General features: G+C 42.6%; 2 protein-coding genes across 2 annotated transcripts in view; one reads left to right on the forward strand and one right to left on the reverse strand.

The window, feature by feature from the left end:
- The window catches only part of gmds (GDP-mannose 4,6-dehydratase), a 320644-nt gene that overhangs the window by 22673 nt on the left and 280922 nt on the right, over positions 1-17049 (reverse strand). The gene's annotated exons all lie outside the window — the stretch shown is intronic.
- Positions 15338-16689, forward strand: LOC119430495 (forkhead box protein Q1). Its single transcript, XM_037697909.1, has one exon. It carries the CDS (start codon positions 15501-15503, stop codon positions 16374-16376), a length of 876 nt encoding a protein of 291 aa, XP_037553837.1. The 5' UTR covers positions 15338-15500; the 3' UTR covers positions 16377-16689.

Genomic DNA, 17049 nt, shown 5'->3' on the forward strand with positions numbered 1-17049 from the left:
CGTTCTGCAGCTGAAGGTCACCTGCTACAAACACACCAAACCTTCAGACCAGATTCAGCTCGTAACGTCTCTGTAAAATGTCCTTAACCACGTTTTTTTTCAACGTAACATCTTCATATTTTCAAAATAGCACACAATCACGTGAAACTAATTCAAATTTACATTTGAATTTTTCTGTAGCTTTATTTTCTACATGGTGTTTTGTCAAAAAGTAATTTATAATTTATTTATGTATTATTTAATCAATCCTTTCATTAGGAATATGATGAATATTTAAATTACTCCGTTGTATAATCACAATTTCAATCAGTTGTGTTGACATTTTTCTAATTGTTGACTTGAACATGTTTAGTTGCAATAATCAATCAAAATTAATATAAAGCACCTTTTAACTAGAAAGGGTTAAAAAAAATCTTGAAGTTACAGATTTTTTATTTTTTATTTGTTGGGGGGCGGGGGGTGGGGCTTTCTTTTTATTCAGTACATTTTAAACCTTTTTCAGATCCAGATTTTGTCTGCTGCCACGGTGATCCCACAGCATGGATCAGAAAATCTGCAACACGATGAGGATCAATATACTGGGCGGCTGTGGATGAGTGGTTAGAGCAGTCGTCCTGCAATGCAAGAGTTGGGGGTTCAATTCCACCAGCAGTCACATGCTGAAGTGTCCCTGGGCAAGACACTCCTCATTGCCTCTGATGTGTCCCATCGGTGTATGAATGTGATAAAGCTCTGACTAGTCTTTGTACAGAAATAGTAGAGTACTGTATGAACGGGTAAATGAGGTCGATTGCAGTTTAAAGCTCTTTGAGTATCTTGATAAAATAGAAAGGCACTATAAAGTATAAGTGCATGGTCTTTGTCAATTTGGCCTGTTACCAAAATCCAGATGCCAAAAACGTGGCTGAAATAACACTTCAACTTGGATTACGTTTAATGTCAAATTTATTCATAACATTTACCGTACTCTGACACATTCACAACATTTGAACAGCGCAAATTTATACATTTTCTCAAGTCTAAACTCAAAGGAGGGCGTGATGTCATAATGTTGTGCTGGTGTTGCAGGCATCCTTGTCACTGGGTTGTCATACAAAAGCAGCATCTTTTATATATAAACAGTTCCTTTTACATTGGTGAATTATTTTTGATGGAATGGCTGATATTTAACTTTATTGCTAATATCGGTCGATATCGATATCATACGGATAATATTGTGCGTCCCTAATATAAATCCCAGAGCTGAAGCTAAACTTGAAGCTTGTTTAAATATGAGTAAAATGTTAACATTTAGTGAAAAACTAATACAAACTTACATGATAATGTGACTTTTAGAGTCCGTCCGCTCCTTTAAGCTCAACAAATCATTCATTTAGACAAAAACAGCTTCTTTTTTTTTTTTTTTTTCTGAAAATCAACAAATGTGACTTTTTTTAAGTTTAGAGACAAGTTTATCTTTGGATTCATATTTTTTTCTCATTTTATATAAACTAATGAACTGGCAACAGAGTATTTCAAAGATATAACCTTTACGTTTTATTGCCTTATTGTTGTCGTTTAGTTCGACTAAAGCTGAATGGGTGTGTTTGCTGATCGTTCATTTCCACGGTTATCCCAGTGACAAACAGGTGCTCCAGTTTCTGCTTCTTAACTTCTTTTTTCTCCTTTTTTCCCCCACCTGGTTGTTCCGAGGTGAAACCAGTTTCTCTGGCGTGCAGGGGGAGGTAATGAACCCGGGAGAACTGTGCGCACATTCACCGGTCGGATCCATTTTCAAATTAAACAACAGAGCTGAGGTGATGTGCCAAAAATAAAAAAATAAAAATCCCAACTTAGCTTCCTACAACTAAACACGAGAACTTCAGCGATAAGTCTATCCATCTATCCTAGAGCAGAGTTTGTCCCAAGAAAAAACGTGTTTTAAAGCTATTTTAATGCAAAATGTCAGCTGGTGTCATTTTAGCATCAAGTTAGCATCAAAATACAGAAAATGACTAGAAAAAGAGCGTTTACTGTGACAAAGCTGCAGGAATGTTGAGCACCAAAAGAAGCAAAATGCCATAAAAAAGCTACAAGTAGCAGAATAGCAGCTAAAACAGCTTAAGAAGCCAAAAATAGATCCAGCTTGTTGAAGCAGACCCTGTTTTTGACAGAACCGAACAAGATCAGTGTATTTCTGTGGGGAATTCATAAAGATGTTTGAAAAGTATCAAAAAATGCAAAAGCCAAACGTCGTGGCACCCATCTGCCGAGTGAGCCGAGCGTTTTGATTTATGAAAGGCTAACAGGGCACAAAGTCTGCAGAAAAAGAAACCCATCCAGAACAACGACAGCAGAATCAGCTTTACGTCAAACATAGGAACATTTTTATATTTCATAACGACAGGTTTTTATACATTTAGACTTTTGCAAATGTTTTCCACCGAAAGGAACTTTTCTACGGGTGAAGTTGAGTTTCACCATCTGATGAGTTTGTTTAAAAGAAAAACGTGCAACAAGAACGAGTCGATGATGCCTGGTTAACATTTGGTGAAATGAGACTTTAATAGACTTTAGAAATAAAAGAGGAGCTGCTCCGATTGCGTCTTGGTAACTTGTTCCACCAAGATATGAACAGAAACTGCACTTAGCATTAGCTTCTAACACACTGCAGAAAAGAGCAAACTCCAAAAGTTAAATTAATGTACAAGTACATGATCGATATAAAAGATTATTTAGAAGTGACGGAACGTTTTCTAGTACTTTTTGACACAAACTGCCTTTATTTGCTATAAAATGTTGACGATGCAGGAAATCCCAGAGTCCTAACTTTCATCATGTTAATCTGTCTGCACGGCAAGAAATGTCAACAACTCTCCTTTTGTGTCGCACCTTGTCACATGTTCTGCTCTTTTATTTTATCTGTTTTACACCAAACGCAACCCCCGGGTTTGCTTTACAGCCGGTCTGCTGCTGTTTGCTCCGACGGATCAATGCTGCTCCGGAAGCAGGAGACGTTACAACCCCACAGCCAACTGGAGGAGATGAAGCGTTGGGCCTCAAACTTCCGATCCCTAATGATGCTCATATAAGCGTTATCACCGGATCAATATCTAATAGCACGCACTGCAAACAGTCACATCTGCACCACAGACGCGGGTTTCTAATTACATTTTGCTGCCGTGTGAAGCTGAACAAACTGAACAAAGTTAAGTTCAACTCGTCGTTTGATGGTTGAGTTGGGAATAAACTAAGTTTAATCACGAATATGTCGCGTGGAGTTGCTGACGATTTTAAAGTTTCTGAATTAGTTTTGAGCCCCATAAAGACAATCCTCTAATTTAAATTGTAGAAAAATAAATTATAGGTTATAATTTTGTATTAATTAGTTACAGAAGGTGTTGTCTTGAACCTAACCAGGTGGTTGTTTATCTTAAAAACTAAAAGTGTTGAACAACCAAGGTCCAAATGTCATTTTAACTTTTGTTAAATTAATATTTTTTACCTTCAAATGTTCCTCAACACAAGTTCGTCTTACATCAATCACAGCTTTTATGTTCTGGAAGCAAAGATTAGGTCTGAATAATTATTATAGTCCAAGTTCACAGGAAATAAATTCAATGGGCCATCCAAGATGTGTTTCCAGTTCCTGAGGGTCTTTATAAAATAATACTAGACACCTCGTAGGAACCCTGAAGTTGAAGCTGCTGACTAGCGTTCCCTTAAACTAGTTCCAACACACGTTTTAAGTCGTATTGAACCAGTTTTTGTTGCTTTTGTATGTTTAAATATTCATTTTTCCATTAGTTTAGTTATTTCATGATTTAAAAAAATAAAAAAATAAAAAACAAACATTAAAAAAAAGATCCCCATGATTGTGTCGGAGCAAGTAGGCAGGGCTTAAAGGTCCACATGTATGTATAAACTCTGATTCCAAATATCCAAAATGGCAGCTTCGGTTCACTAAAATATTGTCTTTTGGAATAACAGCAAATTACGACCAATAACTTATTCACAAACCAAAGTAGTAAAAAAAAGCAATAAGGAGGTTTGTTTTGAAAAGTTACTGTCTTAGAAGATCGCTTTTATTCACAACTGAATCATTTATCACTTAGGTGCTGCAAGAACACTGACACTGCATCAAAATCCTAAGCAAAACACTTTTCTTTTTAAAAAAATATCTCTAACAGACAGCTTTTTCACCACCGGTTAGGCTGCAGTGTAAACCTCTGCTGCAGCTGATCCAGAAAGTGTACGATTGCTCCAATTGCACACAAACATAAAAAAAAGCATTTCAGTGCCTTTAGAGCACTTTGTTGTTTAAATTATTTTGATCAAGTGTGTTACTTATGATGGAAACTTGGCCATCTGATACTTTTTTCTCATGTTTCTGCTTAAATTAACATTATTTTCTATTTTACAAAGCTAAAATATGCAACACGTTACCATAAAAAATACACAGCCAAAGCGTTTTTTTTTTTCTGTATTTCGGACATTTTCAAACCGTTGCCAGTCATCTGTGTGTTTGTTAAAGTTGTTTGTGGGGTGATTCCTTGGTAACTGCTTAAAATCTGTGTTTTGTTTGCAGCCACAGCCTCCCAGCTAAATGTTCCACCTCTCAATCAAAGAAATAAAAGGGGCGGTTAAGGTTCAGACAGTGCAGAAATAGCACTGCGGAGCCCCGCGGTAGGTGGAGAGGCAGGCAGAGCATCTCGTGCAAGCTGCTATGCGTGAGTAGAGTGTTTGGATCCTATTTCAAGTTTAGACAGAAAGGGGCTGAACGGCTGCCAGGTAAACAGAGCAGCGCAGGTACTGATTTTGCCCCGTGTTTATGCTTACACAAAAACAGCCTACAGCACTGCTCAATGGAGGTAGGTCCTATCAGCTGCAGCGATAAAGCGAGGTGTCTATGGTTGAGATCAATCGTTTCTCCTTTTTATTCCTCCTCTTCTCCTCCGCCCTTCCCCACTCCCTGAAATCCCTCCGAGTCCTTCCAGCTCGGCACGAGACGGGGCCGTAGTGTGCGAAGAGCTGACATGGACGATAGCGGCAGATATGGCCGGAGGTATGGAGCCCGTGTGGCCCGCATGGCTGAGGTTCAATGACAGACATGCCCCAACAGTAACATTTTAGAGTCTGGATTAAGGGGTGCAGTCAGGTCTCGTTTCCTCCTGAGAGGTATGTTTTGAGTTTCTGTAGATCATTGTCAGATTTATGGGTTTGAATGAGCTCTTTAAAGTCCTTAAAAGTGTTTGGCTGATAATGTGAAGAGCTCAGGCCTCAAATTTCGAGCAGAAAGAAAACAATGAATGAAAAGATTCTGAGTTTGGGCACATAACGTACCAGAACACTGGGGGTCTTGCATTAATCAAACAGGAACTTTGTGAACTTTCACTCATTTTATTCGTCTTGGTTCTTGCCATCTTGTTTGGTTCAGGTTCAGGTTTTTGTCTGGACACATATAAAAGTACAACTGACAATGAGACTAACATTCTCACAATGCTGCTGATTTTAAGTGGGTGAATAGACAGCTGAACTCTTAGACATTTCACCCCAATCCAAAAAGTTTCTTCAGTGTTTGGGATGAGAGTTGAAGCGTTTTCAAGAAACAGAAGACATCCATTTGTAGTTCACCACTTAAAATTGTGAGATTATCTGTTTCCCGTCACCTCCAACTTCACCCCCAGCTGCAAATCATCTAATCACTTCACCTGCACCTGATTTAGAGCTGTTATTTCTAACCCGAAACCAAAGCCTGGCCCTGCCCGACCCAGATTAGGGCTGGGCCGGGCCATAATAATGTGCTTAATGTGTGGGCCGGGCCAGTGTCGGGCTTTTGATAGCATCAGCGGACACGCAGGGCTGACGATCCAATTATATGGCAACATGTCTTGCCATATTGGGATACCGACAACATCAAAAATGTGGGTAGGGTAGGTGAAGCACCCACACCTGCCCCCACCCTCATTCGCTCCACTCTCGGCCCATGAGCAAGGCCCTTAACCCCCATCTGCTCCCTAAACAGGTCTCTCTAGAAAAAGAGTTCTCGTGGCTCAATGAGACTACCTGTATAAATAAAGGATAAATAAAAAATTAAAAAAAAACAATCACCAGCCACACGCAGCCATTTGACCGCGCGCTGACCGGCCCTGAAAGAGGTAAAATAAAGTTCAGTTAGGCTTCAGGTGGACTACCGCCAGCAATCCATCGCCCAAATATGGACGTTCATTCAGCCGCTGTGCTCAGCAGATGCGCACGGCCGACGACCCAAACAGGTGAGATCACAAAATATCCAACATGTCAGAGCAGGGTCCGTGTTTGAATAATGCAGAATGCAGGCAGAAGCATGGATTTAATGCACTTTGACGGCCATGAAAGGACTAACACCCCCTCAGCTCCGATCCTCTGCCCCATCCACCAACCATTAATAGCTATACAAGCAGTCAAAGCGTAATTAAAAATGTCAGGAATTTTTTGGGTTCAGACCTGTAATTACTGTAAATTTGTCGGGTCGGGTGGGGTTAGAAAATGATGGTTACAGGCTGGGTCGGATTTTTGGTGCCCAAATGCAACTCTGACCTGATCAACGACAAGCACTTAGCCAGACATTTAACCAACGCTGGAGCATTAACAGCCCTGGGTAATTTGAGCGACTGCCTGAACTTGAAGCAAACGAAATATTCATCTAACCTTTTGACAGTTTTGCCCGTCTGTCCAGTTCTGCTCTGCCGTGTCTACCCAACTACCTCCTGGCTCTCCGGCATCGTCTGGATCACTACAATCGGAAACAATTCAACTCAGCTGGAACTCAACTCGGACTTCACAAGTCCATCATCCCATCTTGTAAACACTCACCTTCCTCCACCCTGGGATCACCTGGACCTGGTGCATCCCCATCTTCGACACAACCTACAATACAACATACAGTAAGAGTCTCGTATCATCAATATCAGCAACTTGGAAAATCCTGAACCTACCGTACTCGCCGTGTCTCCCTCTTCCTCCCACAGCTTTATCTTCCTGTAAATAAATGAACACTTCTTGTTAACTTGTGTCTGAGTCTCTGCAGTCTGCCTGTTTGGGGTCAATAAATCTAGATTCATGTTAAAGGTCATACCCTGCATGACAGAGAATCTTCACTGATGGAAAAACTCCTAATTTTGTAAAATAAATCAAATCAAAAGTCCTCTTGGCTTTTCTTTTGTTTTGAGCCCCAGGAGCCAGGGTTCAACCTACAAGTTCTCACTACTGAGATGCAGGCCTTGCTTCTGGGGGGTGTCCTTTTCCAAAGTTTCCTCTTGCATGGTCATCATCAAGATCTTTGTTCTGACACTTCCTCTGAGGCCAGTCCACCACGGGACACCCAAAGGGGCAAACGCCCCAAACATCATGGCCCTTGGAAGTCTCCAAGGTATTACAACTTCATTACGTTTATTGGGTAGGTAAAACCTGACTTCACCTGGATCCCTCCATCTGGAGGTTTTTGGAGAAAGTTACACTAGATACCCCCAAAACAGACCATAGAATTCACTGGTGGGTGGGGAGTTATGTTTGTTGGCCTGGAAACAGCTTAGGATCCCCATGAAGAGCTGTAGGGTGCCCCTGGACTTGTCCCCTCAACCAGACCACATAAGCTACAGAATATGAATGGACAAATGGATGGAAGGACAAATGTATTGAAGTATGGTTCATTCAACAATTTAAAGTAATTAACCAGCCTAATTAGACAAAATTAAAAGTTTAACTCAGAGAGAAATTAGATTAATTTCTATTTTTTGATTATGTCATATAACCCAGCAAGAATAAACTATAGAACAAACTCCAACTTGATGCATTTATGATGTGTTACAGTGATTTATCTGTTAATCAAACATCCAGTGATGCTTGTGTGTGATCAGAGAAACACTGAAGGTCTTCAATGGACTTTGATGAATCTGGACCAAAAAGAACATGAAGTAGATCTACTCCTTTTGCCAACTAAACTTAAATAAACATCAAAACCAACACGAAGCTTGAAGTGACTTAAAATCAAAGTTGCTTTTCTGCTAACCAGAGGGGCAATTTAGCTTGATCTAACTAACCTCAGGAATGAACGTGTTAGGGTGCTTCAAGAAATGGTGCACAAGGATTTTCTGGAAAAAAAAAAATGTAGCTCTTTTATTAATGGAAAGCATCAGTCTGAGAGTTACAATTAAAATGAGCTGTTATAAAATGTTCTCAATGTGCAAAATCTGGAGGATCATAATTGCAGATGACATATTGGGATTGAAAACTGGGCGGCTAGGAGGAAAGCTGCAGTGACATCACTGTCGTTGCACGCAATTTAGATTTTGGCATTCCCGAGCTGCCTTTTACTTTTCCTTCACCTATACTTCACCTCTTTCCTTAATTACTTTAATCATACCCTTGTTGGCTTTATGTATTTATATCTATTTTTTTCCCTCTCTGTGGACCTGCCAGGGTGTGAACACCTCAGGTAAGAAACAAGTGAACCAAAATAGCAACAGGCAGCTGCCAAGTGACTTCGGGATACACTGCTTCATTTGAACAGAATTCATTTATCAGTCATCAACACAAAGGCTGCACAGGTATTTTTTTTTCCAAACCCAGCCTTGTGAGTCACTGCATGTATTCATGTCTGTTTACATCTATAATATGTGTCATGCAGTAATGATTGGCGCTTTACGCAACAGTTCTCTGGGTGTATTTGTTGTGGAAAGTTATGCATCAAAACAGCTACATGGTAACTTTGTTCCTCAGGTGTGAAACGGACAAAATCCTCCCCCTAACATTTAGATTTTAGAGAAACGCAGCGAATCAGGCAGCGAGCATCGACAGCCTGCATTTTAGGATAATTACAGTAATCACTGTTTGAGGAATAAACTAGATGGATCGCATGTGTCTTCTATTTTTCAGAGGAGCAGTTTCTCACCGTTTCAAACCCACACCTGAGCAGTCATCGCTCTAATCAAACCCCCACAAACAAACAAAAAACCTGTGCCGGCACTGCGGTGGCTGCAGCAATGAGTGGAATTGTCGTGGAATGCCTGAACTTTAGGCCGCCTACCCAACAGACGCAGCGCTGTACCTACCTGTGCGCTGCACTGAAGCATGTCTACTATCAGCGGCTTCTGTCAGAGACTAAATTTGCTCCAGGGAATGTCAGCTACGCAGTTGCCTGTTGTTGCCAATCCTTCCCTGCCCAGCTCACACACGGCCCACGCTTTGTTTATACAAAGACATGGGGGCCGGACACCCTTCAGTCAAAGAAAACAAAGATGAGATACAGGTAAGAAGTCATCCAAAGACATGCAGACAAGGGTTAGCGTGTGAGCACAGACCTTGGCAGAGGTGGGGCTATTTTTGGAGCAGTGAGGGATTCACCCGATGAATTTACATAACTGGAATTCCACTCATGTCAGCACTTAAAACCAGATTTCTGCTGCTGCTCAAAAGGAGACTCTAAAGAAAAACAGGTGCGCTAAAATAACACGATGCCAATTTTAGAGGCACATATGACAGAACGATTTTTTTTTGTTTTACTTTAAATCCAAGTTCAATTGTCTGCTTAGATATTGTAGCTCAAGCAGTTTAATCTTTTCCATTTATAAATTTGTTTTTGTTAAAAAAAAAAACACCACAACGATGACTGTAAGAACACAAAATGTTAAGCTAAGGCATGTCGTCTGCATCACAGGTGTTATCAATCTTGTAATCAATCAGTCTGCCTGTTTAAAGGGTGACAGGTAGTCACAGGGCAGTTTGGCATCATGGTGTGTAACGCACTGAACATGGACCACAGAACGCTGAGGACAGAGTTGTCTCAGGAGCTTAACAAGACAATGATGGAGCGGCAGGTTAAACTTAAAGACTATAAAACCATCTCCAAGCGGCTTGATTAAATCATTAATCAGCTCTGACTACACAGATAATTCAGAAGGACTGGAGACAACCTCCCTGGACATATCCACGTAATGCCAACCGATGAAAAATTGAAGAAACATATAATATAAATGGTAACCAAAGAGCCTAGTGCATCTTCCAAAGAGATTAGAGGTGAACTCCAAGGTCAAAGTTCCACCAGTGTCAGATCTCACCTTCGGTTGCTATTTGAGACAAAGTGGACTTAATGTACAGTAAGACGACCAAGGAGGACACCAAATAAATAAATGACAGACAGGAATTTGTCCAAATGCATAGTGACAAGCTGCAAAGTTGGTGGAACAATGCCCTTTGGACAGATATGTTCCCAAATCTAAAACTGAAAAAGACAAACCTGAAGTGCGGCTGTGGCTGAGTGGTTAGCGCAGTTGTCCTCCCTCCAATGCAGGAGTTGGGGGTTTGATTCCACCAGCAGTCACATGCCGAAGTGTCCCTGGGAAAGACGCTGAACCCATCATTGCCTCCAGTGTGTGATAAAGCTCTGATTAATCTTTGTATAGATCTAGTAGAGTGCTGTATGAATGGGTAAATGAGGCACAGATTGTTGTAAAGAGCTCTGAGTATCTTGATAAAATAGAAAGGTGCTATACAAGAACAGTCCATTTAGTGGGACATGGAGGATGCTCGGTTCTGTTCTGGGGGTGCTTTGCTGCATCTGAATGTGCACAATGAAATCAATCAAGGCACTATGGAGCAAAAATGCTGCCCAGTGACAGAAATCTTGGACTCAGTCGCAGGTCATGGGTCCTTCAACAGGATAATGACATAAAACATACAGCTATAAACATGCAGGGATGACTCTGAACCAAACACTGGACTGTTCTCAAGTGTTCTTCTGAGCCCTGAGCTCCTCTGTTGTGGGAGTTCTGCTCTGCCAGCTCCTGCTCCCACAGTCCTGCTCCCATTAGCCTCAACTGGGATCCTGCAACTTGATGGGCATGAGGGGTATAAGAGGCTTCAGAAGACACTCATCCAGTGCTGGAGCATTACCTGCCAATGGTAGTCTTCTTCTAGCCTTCTATTTGTGGTCCAAGCTAAAATAATGATGTGCTTTTTTCAGTGCCTCCAGCACGTTACCTTTGATGTTCTCCATCCATCCCTCCATCCATTCTCTTCCGCTTATCCGGGGTTGGGTCACGGGTGTAGCAGCCTAAGTAGGGAGGCCTAGACTTCCCTCTCCCCAGCCACTTGGGGCAGCTCCTCCGGGGGAATCCCAAGGCGTTCCCAGGCCAGTCGAGAAACATAGTCGCTCCAGCGTGTCCTGGGTCTTCCTCTGGGTCTCCTCCCGGTGGGACGTGCCCAACACCTCACCAGGGAGGCGTCCATCCTAAACAGATGCCCGAGCCACCTCAACAGGCTCCTCTCAATGTAGAGAAGCAGCGGCTCTACCCTGAGTCCCTCCCGGATGACTGAGTTTCTCACCCTATCTCTAAGGCAGAGCCCAGACACCCTGCGGAGAAAACGCATTTCGGTCACCTGTATCCTTGATCTCGTTCTTTCGGTCACAACCCAAACCTCATGACCATAGTTGAGGGTAGAAACGTAGATCAACCGGTAAATTGAAAGCTTCGCCTTTTGACTCAGCTCTCTCTTCACCATGACAGACCAGTACAGCCGCCGCTTCACTGCCGACGCAGCACCTATCCGCCTATCGATCTCACACTCCATTTTCCCCTCATTCGTGAACAAGACCCCAGGATACTTAAAACTCCTCCACTTGGGGCAGGACCTCCTCCCCGACCCGGAGAGGGCACTCTACCCTTTGCCTCCAGCGCGTTACCTTTGATATCCTGTGTTCATGAAATCTCCTCGGTGGATCTCAAGCTCCTCTGTGCCTCCACGCCTTCGTACCACTTGCCTTTCACCTGCACCTCTTCCACCTGGAACCATTTGGGTCTACTCTCCCATGCCTGACCTCAACCACCAACGTAAGAGAACTGCAATATCATTATCGCCCGCGACATCCTAGACTCCAACCTTCTCTCTGCTCCTCAGAGTTCCAGCCCCTCCCCTGGCTTATTGCGTATGTCTCACCTTGTAAATAAACAAAATATTGTACATTAACACTATAAACTGATTCTGAGTCTTGGTCTCTGTTGTCATTGGTCCTTATAGCTGGGTATGGCCGCAGCCGTCACGTGTGCGTGTGTTTTTCTGTATATCCATCTGTGCATCAGAACCTTAAAGCAGAAGCTGATCTTTCACTTCTCAGATAATATGAAGGCTTTAGATCTGGTTCAATCCAAACATCCAAGAAAAAAATGATAATGAGATAAGTTTCCGATACCCTGGAGGGAAATCGTCTCTCATACTCAGATTTTAAATACCACCTGGAAAATTAAAAAAAACGGAGAACAGGTGTGCTGCCTTTCACAGCAAATCACTTCACCACAGGTGTGCTCGTGCATGTATAGGCCTCTTGGCAGAGTTGGTGAAATTAAATACAGCCTCATCACAGATTTGCGAAGGAAAAACCTCACAAAGACGGCACACCTTCCACCATTCAAGCTGTGTGGGACTCTCTCTGCACCTTGTCAGAGCGGTGATAATGATAGCACGCATGACTCTGCTGTCTTCAGCTCGGGTTTTAGACTCGCAGCAGTCGACCTCCACAGTTTCAGATGAAACATTTGGGAGGTTTGAATCACAAGAAGAACCTGCAGACAGACGAGGAAGCAGTTCATGGAACAGAAAACGCTGATAAGCTGACAAAAGATGTTTTTAAGGTACTCGTTGAACTGTTGTGAAGACGGACCAAAAATATTGCGAAAAAAGAAACAAAACCATATTTTTTCCTTAGCCGGATAATTAATGTGACCTTAAAATAGGCTGCCAGCTACCAAGTGTTTGTTTACCTTTACGGAAACAGCCAAAGCGGCTGAAAATAGGTCAACAATGGCAACGTCTATGAGCTGAGATATATCAGGATGATACGTTTATGTTTGATTTCAAGGTTTGCAGTGAGTTCATTTAGGATCAATTGAGTTAGATTATTTAAAGGAAAGTGTATTTAAAGCACGACAAAGTTAAAGCAGTGTGGTCAAAATAAACCTCTAAGCAATTTTGTACACGTTTGAGTTCTTGCATAAACCCTTTTAGAGCATGAATTCAAAAAAAAAAAAAAAAAAGTTAAAGCAGGTTTTTGTTTCTGTTGTCTGAACAACAACAAAAACAAAACGAGATGCTTCATTTCGGAGAAGCCAGGCACCTTCGGGCCTTTCAGGCGAACTGGAAAAACAGAACAGGGACTTCTAGTACATGTAGTTAACCTTCATAGCCTTGCTGAACCTGTCGCTTTCACACCCAAATGCTTCAGTGTACTGTCTGCGATCACACCTGTCCTGAACATCTCAGGTGATAATTAGATTAAATTTAACAGGGAGTCTCACCAAACTGCTCGGGATGCTGCGAAGTTAGATCCCCATTTCAGAGCTGCCAGCCGTTAGAACAGCACAGTGGCGTTACCTCTTTTAGTTATCACTTTTCAGCATTTGAAGCTAAATTCCTCACACTTTGATGCAAATACAGGAGTCTCCAGAGTCGAACGTTAAATTATTCAGAGGCCTTGTAAACAGCTGAGTAAAGAGGAGTGCCGGAGATGACAGTTTAACTACCGTGAGGCTCATAACTGTTGTTCCCTCCACGGCGTCTGTCTGCTTTGTCTTCTGGCTGAGGTGATGACAGGAGTGGAGTTAGAGACACTAATATCCAGGAGTGGGAGTTTATCTAAAACCTGCACCAACTCTTTAATATTCAACTTGGCTGTAACATAAGTTTGATTTAAGAAATTATGTTCGAGTTACAAAACTATGTGAAGCTAAAAGTTTTTTTTTTTTATTAATTTCAACAATGAAAATAAGCAGGTTTTGTTGTATTAAAGCGATAATCTGAGACAAGGAAGCAAACACTGCTAATTAGGTCATGTTTGTTGCTAATTAAAGAGCGCTTCCCTTACAGGTGCATGTACTTCGGTGCAGGGGAGTATTTAAATTAAATTGGAGCTACTTTTTAGGCTTTAAAGTATTTTGAATTAATTGTCATCCATGAACAAATGATTGAGGACAACCCTTCAAATTATTGGCACTTTTTATGTTTAAGCAGGTTTTCTGGAACCAGTTGACCCAAATAAAGTGAATCAAATTTATTTAAGAGTCGGACTGAATGTTACTGAACAAGAACGCTACCAAGCTGAATATGTTTTAGTAACATATTCAGATTTAGTCACTGATTTAATGTTAGAAAACAGCACAATTACATTTTAGGCACTTTTTTTTACATAAAGTTTACATTTTTATACAGGGTTGAGGTTTTTTTTTTTTTTTAAATAAAGGCTGCTAAAGTTTTAGTTATGTGCTTACAGATGATCTGACAACTCAGACTAAATATTTAAAACTTTAAAGACATAATGTGTCACCTTTTCACTGTTTAATGATGTATAAATTAAAACGAAGCAAAGTTTGACTAATTATCTTCAATATGAGTGCAAAAAAATAATAAAGCCACTGCTAACTTTTACAATTTGTTTGTTTTTAAGGTTTGTATTCTTGGATTTGCTTGAAACACCTAAATCTAATGAAGAATTTTCCTTTTTTAATGCATAATTCACAGAAGAGTATGTTTGTTTGTTTGTGTTCATGTACAGCAGAATAAATGCCCTGAACTCCTCAGTGTCATTCAAATCCTCACCAGTAAAATGGGCAGGTAAAAAAAAAAAAGGTGTAAATCCTGTTAAATGTATTTATAGACAGTTAAATAAGAGCCAGTGTTTGTATCAAGCACAAACCATTCGATCAGAAAAACCTTCCAGGATCCAAACCAATGAAGTAACTACCCCTCAGATTAAATTCAGGGAGAATATTCTCAGTTTGAGTCCAGTTTTCACTCAGGATGAGATTTTTTTTTTTTTTGTGCTCAACTTGTTCTGACCTCTCAGGTCAACTTTCGTTTTCTTCCCATTTTTATTTTTTATCCACTTCATCTTCTTCCTTAACCCGAGATCTGCATTATCATCCACAGTGGAACTCATCCAAATAGATCTTTTCTTCAGCTTCTCTTGTATTTTCTTTGTCTTCCTCGTTCCAGAGGAGTTCAGGTGAGGGGTGACAGGAGTTAAAAGAAAAGAGAAGCGTGACAGGTCTGCCTCTTTTATCTCATTTTCGTGTAACTTTTGCGCCATTAGGGAGTTGTGGGCGCACATTGCAAACACAGATGCGCATTTACTCTTGATTACTTTTGCTACCTGTCCAGTCTTGCCTCACCCCTCCTCACCCCTCCCTGCTGTTGCATGGCAGCGTGCAGCCGTGAACATACATAAACCATATGACTCAGTCGCTTCAATGGATCCGGAGGTGGAAACCCCGCCCGTGAGCCCGCCCTCGCGCAGGCATTATATTATAGGACGACTCGCGTGTCTCGGGAGACAGATCTGTGTTCTGCAGCTCCACGCTGAGGCTCCGCGCGAGCGTCTGCAGCACCTAACCACATCTGACAGGACACCTGCTCGGCTGAGACAAGTCTCCCCATCAGCAGGTCTGCAAGAGGAACAGACGTCTCTTCGTTTGAGGGGGAGAATTCAAAAAATGAAACTTGAAGTTTTCTCAGCGCACCACTTTGCGCAGAAGCCGGTTGAGCTGTGCGTGGAACCAGACGGGGGAGTTCCCTCTCCCCTGTCCGGAGACGAGCTGGGCTCTGACGGGGACTGCGTGGCCAACAGCCCCGCACCTGTCGCGCAGAGCGGGGAGGGCAGCAAGGGGAAGCCGTACACCCGCAGACCCAAACCCCCCTACTCCTACATCGCCCTGATCGCCATGGCCATCCGGGAGTCCAGCAGCGGCCGCCTCACCCTGGCAGAGATCAACGAGTTCCTGATGAAGAAGTTCCCGTTTTTCCGCGGCAGCTACACGGGATGGAGGAACTCCGTGCGCCACAACCTGTCACTCAACGACTGCTTCCTCAAAGTGCTCCGGGACCCGTCCAGGCCCTGGGGGAAGGACAACTACTGGATGCTGAACCCGCACAGCGAGTACACCTTCGCTGATGGGGTGTTCCGCCGCAGGAGGAAGCGCATCACCAAGAGGTCCCCCAAAGAGGAGCTGGGGAGCCCGGACATCCTGAGCGAGGACACCCGCTTGTCCGCCCCGGAGGACAGGGTGGGGGCCAAGTTCTCCAGCTCCTTTGCCATCGACAGCATCCTCAGCACCCCGTTCAGGCGGAGGGAGGACAGCCGCGCGGACGCAGACAACCCCAACCCCCAGGTGTACTGGCCCCTAGGGGCCCACATACTGCCTTACACTCTGAACTATCCGCTCCAGCACGCGTACGGGTCCGAGGCGGCGTACGGCAGGACGGAACCGGGCAGGAGTTCTTACCTGCAGCCGGGCATGCGTGCACCTGAGCCCACCTTCAAGGTGCCCAGCAAGGCGCGAGGCTTCCACATAGACTCCCTGCTGTCCTGAAACACCGGACTGTTGTCCTCACACATCTGGACAGCTGTCCTCAAACACCTGCTGTCCTCACACATCTGGACAGCTGTCCTCACACACCTGATGTCCTCAGACATCTGGACTGCTGTCACACGCGTGTGTTTTCAGCCATGTTGTGCACTTTTCTTGTTTATCTGTGTTGGACTAAGTTTTGTTTTATTTTATTTTTTGTCTTTTGGTGACCAAGCTACTGTAAAGTCGTTTCAACATGGAAAAACACACATGCTGTCAAAACAAACCTAAAATATTAGGGTCAGCGCAGGACATTCCTGTGTGTGCGTGCGTGTGTGTGCGTGTGTGCGCGCGCGCGTGTGTGTTAGCTGTGTTTAGTGTTTGTGTTCATCCATGGTTCATTGGTCATTTCTGTTGTTTAAGTTCCATGTTAAACCATAATGTTATATTTTTATTTATATTTTCATGTTTTTGTGACCTGCTGTGTGTAAATATTCTAAAATATTGAGCGAGCTGAATCTCTACAGAAAAAGTGTGGAAATAAATCCTGTTTTCCAAAGACTGATGCTTTGAATGATCGTCCATCGACGCATGCTTGTTCGTGAATAAAGAAGTGAAACAATGAGATCACGTTGTTCCTGTTTTTATTTAAAGGCGTTTAAATATGAAGCAGGTGTGTGTGTGTGTGTGGGGG

This window comes from Nematolebias whitei, chromosome 3 (assembly GCF_014905685.2).
Source record: "Nematolebias whitei isolate Nwh7 chromosome 3, NemWhi1, whole genome shotgun sequence".
NCBI classification, from domain to species: Eukaryota; Metazoa; Chordata; class Actinopteri; order Cyprinodontiformes; family Rivulidae; genus Nematolebias; species Nematolebias whitei.

Bases quoted from the DNA above. Each gene is read 5' to 3' on its own strand.
- LOC119430495 (XM_037697909.1), top strand. From the start codon at position 15,501: ATGAAACTTGAAGTTTTCTCAGCGCACCACTTTGCGCAGAAGCCGGTT.